The following is a 21,368-nucleotide window of genomic DNA, read 5'->3' on the forward strand; positions in this document are numbered from 1 at the left end:
AGGAGAATGGCAGGTTGTCCAGAAGCGGCCTCAGCTGGGACATGAAACCACAGGCTGAGGGGACGAGTACCTTCCTGCACGGTCAGCACCAACAAGAAGACTGATGTGCACACAATGAATGTACAGGCCTGAGCAGGGAGTCTCACAGGGAAAATATCTTCCTATCTGCTCCTGCTGTCTAGAAAGAAGCAGGAGCAGAGTAGAGTTGGAAAGTGTCCAGAGGCTGTGTGTATGTGGAGGGGTCCTCTGAGGAAGGCAGGGGAACATCCTGGGAGCAAAATATCTTGTTATGGCTCTTCAGCCCAGCTTCTTACATTGCCTAAGGCCCTAAGGTTTCTCTTGATGACACTGCACCCATTGCAGTTGTGTGGACTCAATTCTTAATAATATAGCACCATATGCTTTTAAAGTTTGGTATATCTGTGCTGAGAACCCCAAATGAACAGGCCTAGATGGGAAAGACTGACGCAAATCTAGAAGGAAATGTGCTGTTTGTCTTGCAGTGAAAAGGTGGAGGCATCACGAACCACTAAATTCTAAAGCCAGCACATGAAACATCAGCTAAGTCAAAGTTTAAAATAACCTAGAAGATCCACAGCTTGACTATTCTGGAAGATATATGTCAGAGCCAGAAGTTTTGTGCATGGGAGATCCAAAATTCATCTGAGATTCCTCTATGAAAATGGCTTTGTTACTTGGGGACCCCTGAGTTTCTCTGTGTAGTGCGAGTGTGACATGGTGAAATGAATCTCCAAGCAATCAGTGTCACAGCATGGCTGAGTGACAAATTCATCCTGGGCAGGGAAGCAGCAGCAGGAGGCAGTAATAAAGTCTGAGAGAAAAGGGAGCTGAAGCCTGGGCCCTTAACGTGGAAATGCAGAATTTTACTACGCTATGGATAAAAGTAACTGCCAGAGCTGGCAGGCACATCCAGCAGGAGAGGAGGATGCCAGCAGGCATGGCTAGTCTCTGCTGCGTATGAGACAGCGGCTATCCGCTAACTGACCATGGGGGCAACGCAGGAGGGGGCTGGCAGCAGAGAGCCAGCCAACCAGGAGGACAACTTCTGTCCTGCATCTGCCTCATGGCCACAGAAAACCTACAGGCAACCCACAAAACTGATAGCACCATCTAGTAACGTAAGGAGAGATGTTATGCAGGAACCAGTCTCCCATGAAGATAGCAAAAGAATGACAGTGGGCGGCAGTCTGTCTCCAGTCATGGATTCTATAGGAGGTTTTAGATAAAGGGCAGAAAAACACAGTGGCTGTCTCTATATCTCTGTGTTTTGCTGCTGTCCATAGCGAAGCTTTAAAAACAAAAGAGAGATGGTTATGAACTTTCTCCAAAATCTAAATGGTATGTGCACTGAGGCATAGGATTTGCTTAAGCAGGTATAGTTTTTAGCCTTATCTGTGTGACGTATTTCACCCAATCACATATATCTTGAGAGTATACTGTAATAAATTTTTGGCATTAAGAACACAGGAACTCTTGCAACATACATTTTGAATATGTATGATTCACTTTGCTTTCTCACTTTGCACTGCTGCCTCTCAGTGTCCCAGAGCTGATTCCTTCTTGGAATAAGGAGAGACATTACTGTAGGTCATGTAAGTATGACTGGCGTGGCACGCAGACACAACCCAGCGCTGATCGTGCCTGATGAGAGCACCTACAGAAACACTGTCTGTCTGTCCAGGTAGCAACACGTGGGCACAGGGAGGTGTGGAGGGGGATATACCAAACTTCCACAAATAGGAAGGGCTCTCTCTGGAGACTTGTAATAGCAGGACCAGGAGACACTGGTTTGCATGAACACGATGTGCAAAGCTAAACCTGGGGCCTTGCATACAAAAGGGGCACTCTCAGAGACACTGAGATTGTCTGAATTTTAGACTGACAATACACCACGAAGAACCACCCACCAACCTCCTCCAGCTACACGATGAATTTGCGTCAGGACAGGATTTTAATGCTAGCTGTGTGGCACACTTCATGAGCCAGCAAGTAGCCCTGTACAAACAAGCGTGAGAGCAGATTTCTCTGTGTTGTGTGTCATGATACGCCATGCATCTGAAATTAAAATATATGCTGTTATCTTGTTTATGTCCGCAAGGTGATGCATTCCTTGAAACAGGTTAATTCAAAATGCCACTCTTGGTCAGCATTTCTCATCCAGATTGGTCTATACCAGCAAATTAATCCTTTCACTTCAGCTCTTGACACCAGATAAACTGACACTGTTCAGGCAATCACGACGCTTCCTTACTCACTTCAACACACCCGATCAGCTCTGTTCCAAGGACAAGAACATTCAGACCTTCCTAATTTTCGCTTTTCTCTTGAACTCCAGAGACAGCTGCAAGATTAGAGAAGACAACAGAAGGTAGGACCTGTCCAAGATTTCCAATTTCCTATGTTGCATATCTCTTTATTATACTTTATAAATGAACTATTAATACCTAGCCAGTTTCCCAGTTGTACTACTATCCATGTTCCACTGCAGCTGAAAAACGTACTCAGTGATTTTTGGGCAAAGGTGATGTAAACTGACAGGTTGGTAAATCTTCACCATCTACTGCAAATTTCCAAACTGAGTTTTATTTTCAGTGCAGCTTTCACATAGCCATTTACAGAGAAACCTCGGCCTGAGAGGTGCCAGTGACCGGGCCGCCGCTGACTTCAGCGGGAGCAGCCTTTCGCCCACCGCCCGCTCCGCGCTGCAGCAGCGATCGCGCCCGCTACCGCACGCAGCGGCCCCGCGCCACGTTCCCCAGCGCCCCCCTCCGCCCCCCGCCAGCCGCCGAGCGGCTGCGCCCTGTCCCACGGCGGCCACCGTACGCCTCGCCCCCCTCCCCACCCCGCGCGCGCGCGCGCCGCGAGGTGGTGACGCGCTTTCCGGCGGCGGCGGGCGGGCGGCGGCAGGGGGCGCTGCGCGGCGGCTTCCCGGCATGCGCCGCGCGCGGCCCCCGCCCCTGCCGAGCCGGGCGGGCGGCAGTGCCACGTCCGAGGGGCGTGGGGCCTGGTGCGGAGCCGCCGCGCCGCCGCCGCCGCCATGGGCGCCTCGCAGAGCGTCGAGATCCCCGGCGGGGGCACCGAGGGCTACCACGTCTTGCGGGTGAGCGCGGCGGGGGGCGGCCGCGGGCCGGCGGCGGCCGTTGGGCGCGGTGGGGCGGGGCGAGGGCAGCGGCGCCCCCGGGCCCTGAGGGCGAGCGGGCCCGGGGCCGCGCGGCGGCTCCCCGAGCCCGCAGGGGCGGCGGGGGCGGGCTGCGAGCCGCCGCGCCGCCGCCCGCGGAGGGCGGGGGTCCCGGCCCCCGCCTGGGCCGCGCCGGGCGCGGGGCCTGCGCCGTGTCCCGCTCCCGGGAGCAGCTCCCGCCCCGCCGCGGGGTCCCGCCGCCTCCGGCGGGGGGAGCGTCGCGGCCCCGGCGGGCCCCCCGCGTCCGCGGCGCCGCTCTCCGGGGCTGCTTGTGCTCTGGAGAAACGCGCCCGGCCTGCCAGCCCGCACGTGCTCGCGCGGCGGGTTAACGGCTGCGGCACGTCGGGTGGCGCAGTCGGATCGCGCGTTGCCCTGCCAAGGTTTGTTTTGGTTGCTGCACCGTGACCTGAGCTGTGGTTCGTCTCGGTGGTGGTTCCAGGGGTGTCAGATCAAGCTACTTAAGTGACAGACCTTGTGCTGCCTGAGTTGCTGGCCAGTGCTTCTTGGGTGTGAAGGTGGCGGTTTCTGATAGCTGCATCGCTTCTGTTCAGGTGAGGGCCAGTCAGCACGACCTGCGCTTGTGCTCTCGCTGAAGGCTGGACTGTGACAAAGATAGGAAATCTTTTCTAAGGGTCTCTTATGGAAGATCAGACTCCAAAATGTGGTGTATTATTTCCTGACAACTTGCAACCTGTCAATCTGTATTTTTTAAATATAAGAGATACCTTTTATGCACCTTCAGAAATGAATTTGTGATGAGTAGTTATCCTTGATTAGAATCAATATCTTTCAAGAGAAGAAATGATCTTTAGCCTCTACAGAGAATAAGTGATAAATGAATGTAACATATTTTGGATACCATAATGTTTCATGCAGCCTAAACATGAAGGACTAATATAGAGATATGGTTTATCTATCAAGCATTTAATGAACGTGGTGAATGGAGAGAAATAATTAGTTGTATTAAGCAGGTGGGAGAATTTTTGACACAGTGCAATACCAAGCAGTTAAATCTCACAGCATTCAAAATACTGAAATATTTGGCTTCTTTTAGACAAGCTGCTCACTCCATCAAGTTATTGTGCTGTATTAAGCTTCACCAGCATAGTTTATTTGGAATTGTTGTGGTAGAGAGACACCAGCTAGTAATGTGAGACCATATATTGAATGTTTTCTGTACATAAAGGAGTAAAAGTCAGGACAGAGATGGGAGCTTAAGTATTCTTAGGGCTTGTGTAGCTTGACTAGAATGAGGGATGGGTCTTGAGTAAGTACACCTAAAGTTAGGAGTAAGACCACGTGTTATAAGGCTAGATGAGTATGGTAACTCCATCTTGACAGACCAGAGGAAAAAATGTGAGTAATATTATATAGGAATTCTTTGTATTTTTTCCTCAAAGACTGTAATTGCAAGTTCAATAAATGACCATTAGTGGTGAGAGTAAATACTTTCCATTTCTAAGAGGATGTTTAAATAAAAATGTGATTGTATTCAACATTTAAGTTGTATGCTGACAGCTAGTTAAGGTGGTAGTAGTATTGTGATTCATGGATTTATAAAATATGTAGCAGAATAATACATATTTTAAAATGTTGCCTTATTGTTTTCATCTCAGGAGATCAACTGAAATTAATAGACTTGAGACATTTTTGCATTAGAAATTCTGAAGCAATACAGGAGTTGCATGATTTGTAGTTTCTGGGTGGTTAGAAAGATTCTAGAGGATGCAATATACTTCCGAAGGCAGACAAGACTAGACGGCTGATGCTTGTTGCTGTATTCTGGCCATTCGTCTGGCCTTTCAGACAGAAACTTTAGTTTGCAAATGACTTCTAAACCACTGCAGTTTTGAACCCAGCATATTACAATATACTCACTCTGATCTTTGCTTGGTTTGTTCTACCTTAGTGCATCAGGCTCAAAACTAGAGATTTCCTGAAATGTTGTCTTGAATGCTCTGTAAAATTACTTACAGTGCAATAGCTTTGTTTGTCAGATAGTGTACAAAAAAACTTTGGTAGGCTATGTTGAAGGTCCTGTGAGGTGCCTTTTGGAAGTCTCTTCTCTAGCATCTGTTCTGCCTGCAGTGAGCAGAACGGTACCTGGGTATTTCCCTTGAATTTGATGCACTAGGCAGCGCCGTAACTTCGCTAGGGTTAGTTTGCCCTTGTCTCCACCATGCGTTTATGGCATTGTAGCCAGAGCATGAAGACCTCTACTGTAGACATGACACCAGAGGAATTTTCTGTTGGCATCTGGCATTCTCAGATGAGCTGACTAGAATTAATCTCACTTATTAATTGTCCCAAGATGCTTTTGATAAGGGAATGTTGATATTCTGATCAAATCTGAACATGCAAATGTAATTGGCAGGTGCACATTAAAGAATTTGATTTCTAAAGAAACAGCTCTGTTTACATTAAATACAAGAAAGGGCTCGCACGTTGTCCTAAGCAGACTGATGTCTCTGCCTTTCACCTTATCTTCATGATGATGTCTTCAGGTGGCACAACAAAGAGCAACTCCTTTTTCTTTTCTTTTTTTTTTTTTCCTCATGGGTATGCACCTTAAATTACATCATGAGCCAAGTCTAATATGAACTAGGTCACGCTTTTATGTAGCTGGGAATGTGCATTCACAATTCTAATTTTGAATGTTTATGTTGAAATGTATGTGATATACAAACGACTAGAATTTTCTTCTTTAATTTTTTCCAAAATTAATTTTACAGTCTGTATTCTGCAGTGAGTTCATTACAGACAGGTGCATTCAGCTCACATTGATAGAGAGCTCTGTACAAATGCTTTGTCTGGACCAATATTTTCTAGAACTTCATCCACAAATAATATTATTTTCTTTAAATTCATACTGAAGTAGACTTTTATTCTGATTAAAATACTGAGTGCAGAAGAAAAGAGAATGGTAAAAGGAGAAACTGTAGTAGTCTTCCTGTGTTAGACATCTAACTCAGATAAAGTCAGATTTCCTTGATAAAATCAAGCTTCTATAAAGCATATGTTGTGATGGTTCTTTAAGGTTTCATTAGTTTTTGGAAGAACTGGAACAAATTCAGAAAATATTTTAAATTATGAGAAGAATTTATTAAGTTAAAATGAACAAATCTTTGAGTAGGGAGATAAATGGAAAATGAGTGTTAGAAGGCCACAAAATAGATGAAGTATCTTGTTAGAATGACCCTAGGAGCCAAGAAGTAGTTGACAGAGCAGATCAGCCAACTGAGACTCAAGTTTCAAGTAACAGCTTTCTCAAAATGAGACTTTTAGATTGTACAAACTGTTTCCCTACCAGAAAGATTTTTGGTTTTTTTGGTTATGTTTTGTTTTGGGGAGTGTTTTTTTTTTTTTAGATGGAGGTAAAAAAATTTTAATGAGTAATAAGAATGCATACAAATTGACATTGAAACAGGGTTACAAACTCTGTTTTGTTGCTCTTGTCTCTTGGTAGGTAGATCTGATAAGTCATTTTTTGAAACAATTTGTTTTTGGAATACATTTTATTCATTATACATGCTTTTCCAGTTAGACTGTCATTTACTGATTCATTTTTTGTGCCGATAAATCTTTTTAGCTGGTACCTCTCAGGCTATGTGCTGTGTGGCTGATCAGGGCAATTGTTTGCCTCTACATATTGCTCATCAAAACAGAATAAGTTGAACTTTTAAATAACTTTCTTGTTTAGCAATGCAAAACTACTGAAGTTTGCACGGGCTATTGTAATGAATTTCTTCAAGAAACCAATGACTTAAGTGTCTTTATCCGCAAGAGATGTGTATGTCACTGTGTTATGTGCTCATCTGCCTAAAAAAGTACATAACAGCAGAGCAAGGTTTAAATTTCTAACTTTTACTTGAACGCTTCTCTTTGTTACAGTAGATATGCAAACATGTGGCCATAAAGAGAGTTCTTCTTTTATAAAGGAAAACTTGCTTTTTTAAAAACTCAATGTGAATGCTCTGTGCTAAAATGAAATTCCATGCTGTGTGTCCCTACAAAAAGCTTATAAAGCTTTTTCTCTGGGAAATAGGGTGTTTCATGAAGAAATACAATATAGCCATACAGTTTAATGTATTAAAATAGCTGACTGAAATAAAATCAATACTATTGGACCTTGTGGATGAATTGCTTATAGACAATGTATAATGAAGTTTTATTACCCATTCCAAATTGTGTAGAAGACCTATAATTTTTTTCCAGCATTTTGTTGCTAATAACATAAATACTATTTAGGAAAGATTTCTTATTTAGAAAAAAAAAATGCTTCAAAGCTGCTGCTCCCAGGAAGTGGTGTATTTAGTACACCAGCAGGAATGTCTTCATTTGGATACAAATTTTCAAGTTTGCATGCTTGTAGTTAAGCTTCTGAAAGCCTAAGCGGACACTTGTGTAAGATATGTGACTTTCAAAGGTGGTGAGAGCCTTCATCTGCCATAGATGTCGGTGATACTGATGAGGATTTAGAGCCTCTGAAAATAAGGGTTTACACGTCTAATTCCATATGCCAGAATGCCGCTCTTGCTTAGGACTTAAAACTGTGACCATCATGTTGCTGAGCAGCCTTGTTATCATGTGGAATAGGTAGCCCTAGAGGGGTTTTGTGGGAATTGCGCTCAGCAAAGAGACACTTTATTTATTTATTACCAAAAATGAGTCTTTTTAATAATGCAGTAATGGATGAGAATTAAAGCATCTTGACCTTGAAACTTTTCCCCTGTTGAATTCTTAAAAGTGAATTAACACTCAAACTGAGTAAGCAAGCTGTGTGCTCAGCTGCCTTGCTGTCTGACTCAGTGTTACCTCAGTGAGAAACTGAAATCCTGCAGGATTATGTAAGACTGAAAGGGTCATAGAGCCATTTTCTCCTTGCTGAAATTCAGGATCAATTGTACATAAACTATTCTTCATAAAGTTCTTTTTTGTTTGCTCTTAAAAGCCTCTGGTGGTGGCGACAGATCCACAGCTTCTCTTTGTAGTCTATTCCACTGTTTTTCTTTTCCATTAGAAACTCATGGCATTTACTGACTGGTGGCTGTAACTCAAATGTCTGAAATAACAGCTGGCTTTGAGAGAATGAGATTTCCCAAGTCACCATCAGCGATCTCTCACCTGCATTTGTTGTGAACTATATTACTTGATTGTTTTTCAGTCCTTATTCAGTTATAAAGGCAAGCTAGGGGGGAAATGCAGAAAAGCTGCACAAAACTAGATTGCCTGAGAGACCTAGAATTTACATATGGATAAATGGAATCTTTATTTCTGTCATTAACAAGGTCTTTGGGCCCAAAGATTCCTGGTTACTCTTCACTGCTGCATTTCTTGGGAGAGCTATATTGTATGTTTGGCACCGCATGACAGCAGAGAGCTGTGCAGTTAGCTGGCTGAAAATAAGATGGTATAACATAAAAACTGCATGGTGTCAGTGTCGTTATCGTGCAGGTGTGAGCATGTCACACCTTTTAGGGAGAAATTTCATGTAGAATGAACTCAGCTCTTCTGGTTTGCATCTCTGGGACTGGCAAACCCAAAAACCTTTTTTATCAGTGAAGCTGGGCCTAGACAAGGTAGGGAAGTACAAAACTTTGTGACTGAACCTGTGCATCACAGGATGAGAAACTGTGATAACAACAAGCACGCAGCTCCATGCTTTTGAGGTGCATTTATTGATTTTTGTCATTTATGCAACTGTAAGAGCTTCATTATTTTCGGGAGCAGCTCCCTGGCAGCCCGTACATGCCTGCTTACAAATAGGCCAAGGGAAGTTGTATCGGATTCTGATGGATGTGGGGGAAGGTGTTGAACATCTGAAGAAACTTCTTCAAACTAATCATTAGAACTTAGAAACTCTTATAATTACTTAATCACTTTTGGACAGATTGTAAAAATTGTATTTAGAATACCACATCCCATCTTGGGAGTCAGTGGGCATGCTGTGAATGAATGCTGAGCATATATAATTCTTGCTAATCATAGGTGCCCCTTTTAATTTTAGAAGATTACCTTACTGAATACCAATCACTCTTGGTTTATACTGTTCAGGGTGTGATCTGTCCTGTGTCAGGTGGGGGGGAGGCATATTGTGGCAGGGAGATGTGGGGAGTTTTTTGCTTGTTCATTTAGAACTGGAGGAAAATCTCGGAATACACACTGGTCCATGTCAGCACTACTTTTGCAGCTGAAGTCTGTCTTTTCATAATTTCAAGGCCACAAGATACATCTGTGTTTAACAATCTGATGCTAGCTGAATAAACGTATCAGTTTGCTAGTTCTGTTCATCTTTAATGAAATAAGGTTTGTCAGGACATGTTTTATGTTTACAATTCTTGTTCTCACAATAACTACTTAAACTGTTTAGCAGCCTCATTTAGGTGTAAAGTCTTTGTTGTGTTCGTTAAAAACACAAAAGTTCCTATAAGTAACCTGAAGTAGTCGTGGAGAGAGACACAGACTCCATTAGGTATTTCACATCAGCTCGCGGCACTGAGGGGAAGGCGACAAACGGCACAAGCTCATCCTTTATTAGGTCCTAGAGAAGCCACATCAGAGGAGATGCCTCAGTCGCTTGATTGCAAGAGAAGCTTCAAGCCTAAGAAAACAGTTACGGAACGTGTCCATAGGAAAATGGTGGTCCTTAATTCTGCTGTCATGAAACCATTTATTTAGTGGCAGGAAAACCTCCAACACCCAACTTAGTGCTGTCTACGTTTGAGTAAAATTACGTACGTAGTGTCTTTAGCCTTGGTTTGGCTCTTTTTGTAAGCTAAAGCTGCTTGCAGAGACTGTTCTGAGGGTAGCTCTACATTATTGAATGTTTTAATATGTAATGTTTAATTAGCTCTGGGTACAGCCCACTAGAGTCAAAGCAAGGTCTACAGTGTGCCAGCACTCTCACACAGCTGGTGTCAGAGGGACTGCTACGTGGAGCTTAGCTCCTCCTCTGACCCTGATGCCTCGTACACAGCTTGCTAGCTTCTCTCCAGTTATTCTTGGCTAGAGATGTCTTGTGTCAACAGGCTGAATTAGTAATGTAGAGGAGGCAGTTACTTTGGATTTAGTTAGCTGGACTGCAAGTTGCTTTGGTGACTGACGCTGTGGGTAGATTGAGAGCAGTTAATACTTGATACCTGGGGTATCAGTATATCTTCAAGCATAGACAGTTATTTCCAAGGAGCATACAGGCATCTTGAAGACTCACTTCTGTAGACACACTCGGGCTCTGGTTAGAAGTGATCAGTGGGGGGGTTGTGATGTTATTGCTGCCTATGGTGTGTGTTATGGACCAGGAAAATTAATGTTAATTTCATAGTTTTTGCTGCTTTACAAAACTTTGTCAGTTTTGTAGTCATGCGACTGCAGAACTAATCTGGTTCCAGATTATCCTTTAATGAATGCTGAGGTCGTCACACTAATATTCTAGGCATCCGTTATAGAAAACTCCCTTTCAGGAGTGGATTTTTTTCTAGACTCTGATTTTGTGAATATGTTAGGCAGAGATAAACACTCTTAGACTTGACAAATATAAAACCTTCCTCTTACTTTTGTGGATATTAGAATATTTTGTTCTAGACAAGTCATATTAAGAAAAGTCAGTTTCTGCAGAATCAGACTGGCATTGAACAAACCAGCTGTTTTGTACTAGTAATGTCAGACTAGAATAATACAAAAATTAAAAACAACACTGTAAAGGATTAAGCTGCAGACCTTTTGGAAGGTGAAAGTAACATGAAAAGGAAAAAGCCAGTGGGTAAAATGAACCATCTGACAAGTAAAGGAAGCTCTATTCTTTTCTCCGGAGGCTATAGGAAAAGATTGATTGAACTTGTGTTGAAGTTACTGTTGGAAATGCATATAATAGTGAAAAAACAATACTGGCAAAATACCCTTCTGAGTTACTCTATTTGGAATTGAAAGCAGACCTGAAGCTTCTGGGAGCAGTGAATATCCACTACTTGGGCTCTGTCCTGGTGGAGTAGTTGGATTGCTATTTGAGCTGCCGTGGCTACAAAATTGCATGTGCCCTTTTCCTTGCAGCTTGTTGGTGTTTTAATGAATCCTAGCTTGTACAATGTCCTCTGTTTCTCAAGAATGTCAGCAGGTGATGTTTGTTCGTGAGATGACAACCAGTGCTTATGCAGATGTGACTCTGCATTTCCTCTAATAAGAGTAAGGTAAAAAGCAAGGTCCAGTGTTGGCACCTTTCTGGGAAGATTTTGCTTTTTGACTGTCTTTTCCAGAATTCATTAAGCTTGCACTTTGACTATAATCACCTTAATTGAAATAAATATCTACAATTTCTGTGGTGCAGTTGTAGAAACAGTGCTTATCCCAGTGAGTAGAGACTGTTGTTTCATTACTCAGTAAATTAATGGTCTTAAAAACAAACAAACAAACAAAATAAATTACCTCCCCCCCCCTTACACTCCATTTAAGGAAGGGGCTTTTGGTCCAAAGTATTATATTTGAACATTAGAAATCATATGTACAAACATCAGTAGCTTCTAGAACTATAAATTTGCACAAACAGAAATGAAGTTCTAACCTAGAAATCAGCATTGGTATACTTTTGCTAAATCCTTGTTTAACTTTCTGACAGGTACAAGAAAACTCACCGGGGCATAGAGCTGGACTGGAGCCCTTTTTTGATTTTATCGTATCTATTAATGGTTCAAGATTGGTAAGTGTATTGCTTTTTTTATAATGCTGAATGAATACAAGCAAGGTGTTAAGAATCTACTTTTAAAGATAAACTAATGCATTTGTTTTATTTAAATGTGTATAAAATATTTTTCTTAATCTAAAATGGGAAATTCTAATTGCATAAGAAAACAATTTCCTTCACCCCGTAGTTACACTTCTATAAAAAAAAAACTTAAGGTGGAGAATAAGGATGCAGGCAGATTCTCTGCACACATCTGCACCAAGAGAAGATGATACTACTACTTGTCCACCTCTAGCTGCTTCTGTTAGTTACCCCCTTGTTCTGTCTGTAAAACTGTGTGAGCGCTTGTGAACTCATTTATTGCAGTTGAAACAGGTTGGTTGAAATACCTGTTGCTGAAGCTGGTAGTTGGGGAGGAACCACATGAGAAAGTTGCTGAGCAGAGCTGTAGTGAGATGGAAAAACTCTTAGAGCGGTGAGAAAGGACGGCTGTGGGTCGGCTCTTCTACCAGTACAGTTGGATTCAGGAGGGCCTCTAAAACCTGTGAGGCAGGCCTAGGAGAATGTGGAAGGAGCTAAGGATGTGATAGCTTAGGCTCGTTCCTACAGAGGAAATACCCACTCTCCTTGAAAAATTAAGGCTTTAGGAGGCATATGAAGTAGGCCCAATAGTTGCTTTAAAGTACCTTCTGTCACTGGAGTTGGTCAAAGTGGAAGAATAAAGCCTACTTGTACTCACCTGAGCTTTGATCATAGTTTCTTTTGCCCTGCCAAAGACAGACATAGGTCTAGGAAATAGAAATATTTTGTTTTTCTGGCACAGTTCTCACAGATCTGAAATTTTGACTCACGAATCAAAGCAGAGAATTTGTCACTGAAGAAGTCAGATTAGCCCTGAATTCCTTTGATTTTTTTTTCCTTTTTTCCCTGTTGTTTATGATCTGCTGTTACTGCTATAGGGGATGAGGCTACTGAAAGTAAAGTTTCCATTAACAGTGTTTATCTTGTTGCCCAGTATTTGTAACGTGATGGTGAGATAATATTTACATGGGCTTTCAACTGAGATTTTCAAGCATGAAAGAATATGTGAGCACTTATGCTTGTGGTGGTATTCCTTTCTTTTTTGGGGGAGGGGAGGGGAGGAAATGAGTTAAAGTATATGCATTTGAAGTCATTAGCATCAGAAACTCATTTTAAGACAGACGTTTTAAAAGTAATTGTCAATGCTTTATAGCCTGCAAAATTGTACCATAGGCTAGTCCCTCTTTCAGTTCTCCAGAGCTGAAAGTGCTGGGGTTTGACTGAAGTCCTACTGCCAAAGCTCTGTTGCTATCCAAGAAATAATAATTTTTTTTTAAACTTATTATTTCAGTTTGCTAGCATTTTAATAATAAAGAATTTACTTAACAAGTAAGGATTTGGATTACACTTAGATGTCCTATGTGGCTTTTAAATGAACAGGTCCATGTCTAAATGCATAAGGCATCACTGCATTAGAATTGTTAAGCTAAATCAGAGCAACGTGTTATATCCATGTGTGAAATGTGATGCTTTCATAAGAGAGAACTAGGAGCCTGAAAGTGGTGTAACTGGGCCTGCAACCGAGATGCCTCTGGGCAGCACAGCTTAGCTTTGGTCCCTTGTGGGGCTGATGTGCTGCTTCCAGGTACAGTGCTAGCTCCTTCAGAGATGGCTCCACCTCTGTCCTCTGCTCCCTTCTGCAGTACAGCCGGCCCCAATATCTGCTGACAAACACAGTTTTATATGGTATGATTGACTGGTCTTGTTTTCACTTTTTTTGGTAATTCCAAAAGGTGCTGTTACTCTACATTTTGAGTAACAAAAAAGCATGTTACTGTGATTAGTTAGTGTGTAAGTACATTAATCCTATCATAAATTACTTAAATGTAAGGAACGTTTACTGCTTCGGATATCAACTTTGTTACAGGTACTGAGTACCTGAGGTACATAAAGAGTATGTCTTTATTTAAATGTCGGTTTCCTGCACATCATGTCATAGATCTAATTGTGTTCATCATTAATCAATTAAATGATTTTTTTATATATTTGGAAAGCAAGGCTTGTTGCTGTGAAGTTGAAGGCTTTCTCTAAAGTTGTATTTTAGAATTGCAAAGGGACTGAAAGGTTGCTATGAAATAGCTGTAGAGATATATTCTGATAATGCATAATGTTTATGGGGTCTTTAAAATACAAAAGTGGTGCTATAAAGTTGGTGCTATAAAATGACTGTGTTGAAACACTCTAAACCAAGCCTTTGTTTGAACATTTGCAGAATAAAGACAATGACACTCTCAAGGACCTATTGAAAGCGAATGTTGAAAAACCTGTAAAAATGCTCGTGTATAGTAGCAAAACACTGGAACTAAGAGAAACATCGGTGACCCCCAGCAACATGTGGGGTGGACAGGGCCTGCTGGGAGTGAGCATTCGCTTCTGCAGCTTTGATGGTGCCAACGAAAATGTATGGCATGTATTGGTGCGTATGAACAATCAAATAATTTTCTTACACAAAATGTATTGCTTACTGTTCAAGTCTTTGTCTTTTTACTGAAAAAATAACTTGCATGGGTGTACATAAGCCTTGAGGTCAAATTGGTCTGTTTTCTGACTTTGTTTTCAGAAAGACTTTTAAAATAGAACTGTATGCCTGTGAGTATATTATCAAATCTTGCACTGAAATCAGTGGTGTCATACAATATTCAGAATTTCTGTAACAGTAGCTAAAGAGACTGTCATGAAGTTACTCTGTTACTAGTTCAGTGACTGTCTTACTAATTGCATCAAAAACCTGATGGGTCTGTATGTCTGAATCAGAACATCTGTGAGGTGCACGTGTAACTGCTTTGCTATATCCTGACAGTAATATAATGTTCTGTAACTGTCCATCTTAAAACTAGGAAGTGGAACCAAACTCTCCTGCTGCATTAGCTGGGCTGAGACCTCATAGTGACTATATCATTGGAGCAGATACTGTCATGAATGAGGTATGTATATATACACATAAGATTTTGAGATTTTTAAACTAAAAGGCGATACCAGGGTAGTTGGAAAGATCCCAAATTCTGCTTCTGTTCAGTGCTAATGGAAGTAACGTAATGCAGAAGGGAAGGAGCTTTGGCATGGTGCAGTTCTGGAAATAAAACTCTTAAATATCTTTACGTAGTCAGAACTTTTGTTTTTTTGTACTTCACATTAAAATTTCAAGCAAGAGATTTAAAATCTGGGTTGCAGCTTGTGTCTTCTGAGTTGTTAGCACAACACAGTGTTGAAGTTATCCTTACGATAATGTGACAGCACTGCAACAAATACTTAGCAGTTAGCAGGCTCTGTTACAGAAGATTAGGACTAGGAAGATGATCATTCACATATCAGATGCTAAAATGAGGAGGAAAAAGCCCTTACGCATTGTTATTCTTTTGCAGTCTGAAGATCTCTTCTCCCTTATTGAAACACATGAAGCAAAGCCATTAAAACTTTATGTGTACAATACAGACACAGATAACTGTCGGGAAGTGGTGATTACTCCAAATTCTGCCTGGGGTGGAGAAGGCAGGTAAGGAAACTGTATCATATATAGGTGGGAAAAAAGGCTGCTTTGTACAACAGTAGTCTAAAATCTGCTAGATTAAGTTCTCTATAAAGACAGAAAAAGACAGTTATATGGCAAAATATATACTTGCAATTTAGATTTAGTTACTAATGCAGTGGAGGTCAGGGGCCGTATTTACTCAGTAAATTAGCCAGTTCAGAAACGTGTGAAGTGCAGTAACTGCTTTCAGCAGCAGACTTTAGGTAGCTGTTAGACTGTAGTATATTCTTAAAGTATTGTGCAGTAGCCAGAACAGAGGACTGCAAATCATAGGCCACATTGAATTCTAAGCTGTATAGCTGCTTGGCCCAAATAACAATAAAGTTTGTTTGTTTGTTTGTTTTTTTCTACATGGTTGTTGCTGATAACTGAAAGGAAATTCTGTAGCTATCTACTACAGATTATTTCTCTATAGAAAATAAGGCAATATTTGTCTTTTTCTGTACAATGCAGTTGTGTAGAACATATGTTTAAACTTGTTGGCATATTGAGTTATTCATGCATTGCTTGCTGTAGAGTCCACACTACTTAAGTAGTTTCACTGACTTTCAAATGTTCATATTTTAAAAGCCTCGGATGTGGCATTGGCTATGGATATTTACATAGGATACCTACACGGCCATTTGAAGAGGGAAAGAAAATTTCTCTCCCAGGACAGTTGCCCACTGCATCGCTCAGTCCCCTCAAAGATGGCTTTACAGAGGTACACTGTAATCTGTTCTTTGGCTTGGTAAAATGGATTGTTACGTTGTTTTTCTGCTTTTATTGGTTCTGTGGAAACAAATCCCCTAATGATGTACCTTTTTTTCCTTTAACTAAGGTTCAGCTGTCATCAGTTAATCCCTCACCCACATTACCTCCTGGTTCAGCAGGACTTGAACAGAGCCTTTCAGGACTTTCTATTAGTTCACCCTCAACTACTGTCAGTAATGTCCTCAGTACAGGTTAGTATGGAAGTAGTTGACTTCTGAAATGCATGGGCATTTTAATTTTCTGGGCTTCAAAAAAGGTTCCTGTCAATTTAATAGAAGATGGTGTTTGTAGAATAAACTTCTCTCTTCCCCAAACTTCCCAACAGCTAAGGCCTAGAGCACTATAGTGTGCCCGGCTTGCTCACAAAAGAATTCCAAGCAACTTCTATTGGAAATATGAATATATATTATTTGAAATACTGTTTTTACTGGTTTTCATCAACACTTTATGATTGTTTAAGGCAAATATTAATTCTCCTGTAAGCTAGTATGTATTTATTTTCACTCCCTTGAGGAAGGGAACTGAAGTGTTACATACTTGAATTGAATGGTGGTTGTTTTCCTGTATACTCTACCAGGTGTTCCAACAGTTCCATTATTACCACCACAAGTAAGTCAATCCCTTGCTTCTGTGCCACCAGTTAACCCAGCAACTACGTTACCAGGTGAGTAGGTAAAATTCTTAAAACGTTTCTAAAACCAAATAAAAAACTTCAGGGAAAAATGGAAGAGGCCTGTCTCTTCCACTGGCTTTTTTTTTTTTTTTTTTTTTTTTTTTTTTTTACAACTTCATAATACTGTATGCATTTCATGTTAAAAGTCATGACACACCTTTACAACTTTAAGGATTTTTCTAGAGTATGAGCACATCCTATCTATAACACAGATGACTGAGTTGGCATCAGAGTTTATAATCAATTACCTTTTATGTCCCCCTGCACAATAGAGGAGGTGTTTGGGATTTCTCTAGAAAGTATTAGCTATCTTATTTGAAACACTTGTTGTGTTGATACATGGTTTGTTGCCATATTTCATGAATTTTATGCTGTAAAATATACAAATAGCTTTACAGTTCCTGGTTGTCCTTGATAATCAGACATCATGATAGAAGAAAGATCTAAGAAGGTGTGTCTTGACTAGTTTTGCCTTGTTTTTGCCAATAAAAACTCCATTTTAGGAGATTCCTTTTTAATACACTGCTTGATCATTTTTTCTAGTGTTAATAGAGGGCTAAAAATATAAAACCCTGTGTTGCAGTCATTTGTTTTTGCTTTAGAATTGTATTTAAAGTTATTAATCTATTTAGGTAAACTGTTAAAATGTCATACAGCTCTCAGCATTCTGCCATAACATTTTAATGTGAATTCTACTATCACTGAACTATTCTTTAAATTAAAGTATCTTAACAAAAATGAGAGTCTGTCTACAAAGTAGTGTTGGATTATTTCTTGATAATAGTATTTTGACCGCTAATAATCCAGAATTATTTGCAGTGGGTAAGATGAGGTTTGTACAGGATTTTGGCATTTAATCAGTGCACTGGTGCGGGACTCAATTTAGTGTTCAAAACACTAAAGGAATTGTATTTTATATTTTGTATGCTAATGAGATAATAGATACAGATGTGTCTAAAGTTTTTAAATAATGCCTGCAGGTATGCTCTCTATCACAGAAATAACATATAGTAGAGCTAAATGCATGTACAACTTTATTCTTGTACTGCTTAGGTAAAATGGCAAACCATTAAGTTGAGTTTTTGTTAATGTTCTCTTCCCCCTACCCCACCAAAAACTCCAAGCCTGCCTGTACTTATTTTCCTTCCACCTTGTTCTCTGAATAGTATGATTGCCATTTTGAAAGCTTTTGGGCTCTTGCTTACCGTGTGCATGTCCATACTAGTGAAACTGTAAATCTTAAATACGCAGTCTGTTTAATGAGTGCATTTGTGTGCATTGCAGTTCAGGTTTTTTTCAGTGTTAAAAAGACTACTTAAAGTTGGCCTGTAGCTGAGCTGCAAGCTCTTTGAGTCATATGAAGGTCTATCTTTAGGGCTAATAAATTCACAGGAAAGTAAGTAAAAGACTTTTTTAAATCAAAATCTTTGTATAGTGGCCTTGCTGAAGACTTTCCACTTCTCCCTCTTATTACTGTAGTATTAGGACTTTATTTTGGAATTAGTTTTCCCTGAACTAAACACAAAGTAGGAAGAGAGCCACTGTCACAGAAATACAGCTCTTGTAAGACAGGAAAACCAAGGGAGGAAAGATGTTTCACAGCAAACACATTGTTGGAAGGATTGTTACGCTCATTCTGTGTTTCTGTTGTATTTTCAGTCCTTCCTAACTTTGAAAGTTACTTTGTCTTACCTTTTTCATATATTTTTGTATCTAACTTCTAGTTATAAACTGAATAGAAAAGACTAATAGCAGTATTTCTGATCTTTAATACGTCTGTCTTTTTAGCGATTTCATCCTGTTATGTTCTGCTGCGATTCAAATTAGGAATAGGGGGCTTTCCGTATGGTGCTGCAGCACCATAACTACCATTTTTTAAAAGCTGAGCTTTGAATTCAGAACTTCATTCCTTGAAGTACAATTTTACTTTCCTCAGAGAAAAATATAAAAGGTTGGGAGTAGGCATTTTCTAATCTTGACTTCCAGCAATAGGCAACTTGTTGTCATTGTGTGATTTGAAGGTTCAGACTCAGGTTAATTTGCATTTTTATCTGTAAATATGCTATTCAGATGTAGTGCAATATAAAATAACTTTAAATGGTCAATAAGATCTGAGAAATAGTTGAAAAAGCAATTTTGACAAGTTTTCTACTGTAACTTTTCTGTTCTTTTAGGTCTGATGCCATTGCCAGCAGGGCTTCCCAACCTGACTGATCTGTCCAAACTTAATTTACCTGCACCACACATCATTCCTGGAGCAGATATACCAGAAATCATACAGCCTGGTATGGGCTCCTACAACTGGAAACGTTGCAATGCTCCTTGGTGATCTCTGATACACTAATTTAAAGCTAGCTCTGATCTTTGTTATCTGATGGACTCCTGAAGGAGATAAATTGAATGTTTCCCTGAGACAGAAGTTGGCAGTAGTGCTCAGATTGGGTAGAGAAGGAATATTTTTCAGTATAATCTAATATTAAATCTATGCCTGTGTTTAGTTGGTTCATCTTATATGACCTGATTTATGATCTAAGAGGAGATTGTGCAGTGTTAAAAATAAAAATATATAGTTCTATGGGGAGAAGAAAATATGTGGTGTTTGCTAGCCAAGGAGATCGAAGCATCCTGATTGAATGCCAGAAAGTACCAGCTAATACTAGATTTATGGTACTGAATAAAACCAAACTGCTGAAGATGCACATGGAGCAAGCAAAAAAGAACTGGAAGCTTACCTGGAATAAAATTCTTGTTCTTGTATCTGGTAGTTTAAATGCATGCCAGAAAAATCTAGTCATCAGGATGAACATGTTAAAGACATAGTTATCTGGAGAGAGGGAACATCTGTATGTACAGGGAAGTGAACTTGAGTTTTATTCGAATTCTTCAATTCTGAAATCCAAAAAGTAACCGGCTTTGAAAGTAGCTTACTAAATCAGCAGATATATCATGCTCACATTGAATTTAAAAGGCTATCTCCCCTCCAAGAATAAATGGGGGATTAGAGAAGGAAAAAAATTAAACACAGAATCTATCTGTACCTATCTGTGGTATGCAGTGGCTCACTGCTTTTTTCTTTTTCTTTTCTAGGTTTGCCTTCCCTTCCTTCCTTGCCACCTCTGAATCTGATGGGAATAACGCCTCTGTCGATGCCGCCCAAATGCGTTCCTCTGCTTCCTTTGGTCACAGAGGTATCTACAGTGCCTGCAGATTTGCTTCCCTCCGTGTCTCAAGCTGGAAGCTTTTCTATTGACCCTGGCGCTACTGTAAATGTAGAACAGACCTCTGCGCTCGCCTTGGATAGCGCTACCCCAGCTTCTAAGGCAACTATTGTTGATAGATCCAGTGAGTCCTCTACAGTTAATGAGAAAGCACCTGGGATCACAGATATAAAAGCTTCTGAATCATAACTCCAGATGGCTCTATTGGATTGGCTTGGTATTTATTTAGCCATGGGATACATATTTGAAGAGCAAGCTATCATTAATTTCATACTAGTTTGTACTTAATCTTTAGGAGTTCTGTAAATAATATGGAGGTATAATAAAAATAAAGGGGATTTATAAATCTTGGTGGGAGGGGAGGAAGAGTACTTGTACTTAACCAAAAAAAGGTGGTAAATAGAATTCCACTGCCAAACTTGGAGGTATATGTTTTTAATATAGGCTGACAGCTTTAGTCTGCTAGGCCTCTACTTACTTGCTTATAATTACCAACTTTTGCTTCTGATAGAAATGAAGCAGTTCTTGCGTGTGACATTTACGTACCATAGTTCCTGTTCTTTGCAAGTATCTTGTTGCTACAGTGGGGATGAAAACGTTCAGAGTTGTAAATTTTAACTTTGCAAAACTTCCACCTAAAGATATTAAAGTTGCTGAGTGACCTGTTACTTGACATCTCTTTATTCAGCTTGTATACAAATCTTTATTTTTAAGCTCATGAGAGATGCTCAAGCCTTATTTTGTGACTGCTGCTGTGTTGCTTCACGCACCCACTGTAAAATGGCATTTGGAAGAGAATATAGGAAATGTTAAATGTAGCACACAATTTGGCACTTCATGACTACTGTAAGACAGATTAATGGATAAAGCATAAATACAGCAATAAATTCCTGGAATTTTATCCTTTGAATAGCACATTTCTTTAATGCATAAACTCTCATCTAGCTATATTTAATTCAGCTCTTTGGCACAGAGAAGTGAAAGGGCTTCTCCAAGAGAGGAATGTCAGACTTTATAATGGCAGGCAAGGTCAGCACTAGGAGTTAAGGCCCAGTGCAGCAATGGGTCATGAAATACACCTGCGTATGATGCATACTTGGCTTTTTAAATTGATGTTCAGAAAGAAAATTGTAGGTTAAGATTGCATTTCCCATTGCTTTAGTGAAGCTATCCCCTTCATACAGCAGAGCTACCCCTGTATAAACTGGTGTGTGCCTGTTCCTATAGCCTTAGGTCTTAAT

The 21,368-nt window shown here is 40.5% G+C and overlaps 1 protein-coding gene across 2 annotated transcripts; it reads left to right on the forward strand.

Moving 5' to 3' along the window:
- Window positions 1-2,974: 2,974 nt before the first annotated feature.
- On the forward strand, window positions 2,975-21,028 carry GORASP2 (golgi reassembly stacking protein 2). 2 transcript variants are annotated; one of them, XM_062578410.1, is made up of 10 exons: window positions 2,975-3,121; window positions 11,808-11,888; window positions 14,167-14,370; window positions 14,792-14,878; window positions 15,317-15,447; window positions 16,054-16,186; window positions 16,304-16,427; window positions 16,814-16,900; window positions 19,084-19,194; window positions 19,997-21,028. In XM_062578410.1, exons 1-10 carry the CDS (start codon window positions 3,059-3,061, stop codon window positions 20,314-20,316), a joined length of 1,341 nt encoding a protein of 446 aa, XP_062434394.1. In that variant the 5' UTR covers window positions 2,975-3,058; the 3' UTR covers window positions 20,317-21,028. The 2 variants fall into 2 exon arrangements, with proteins under 2 accessions (XP_062434394.1, XP_062434396.1); XM_062578412.1 differs by lacking the exon at window positions 2,975-3,121 and adding an exon at window positions 3,676-3,750.
- The last annotated feature ends 340 nt before the right edge of the window (window positions 21,029-21,368 follow it).

Source organism: Rhea pennata, chromosome 6, assembly GCF_028389875.1.
Source record: "Rhea pennata isolate bPtePen1 chromosome 6, bPtePen1.pri, whole genome shotgun sequence".
NCBI classification, from domain to species: Eukaryota; Metazoa; Chordata; class Aves; order Rheiformes; family Rheidae; genus Rhea; species Rhea pennata.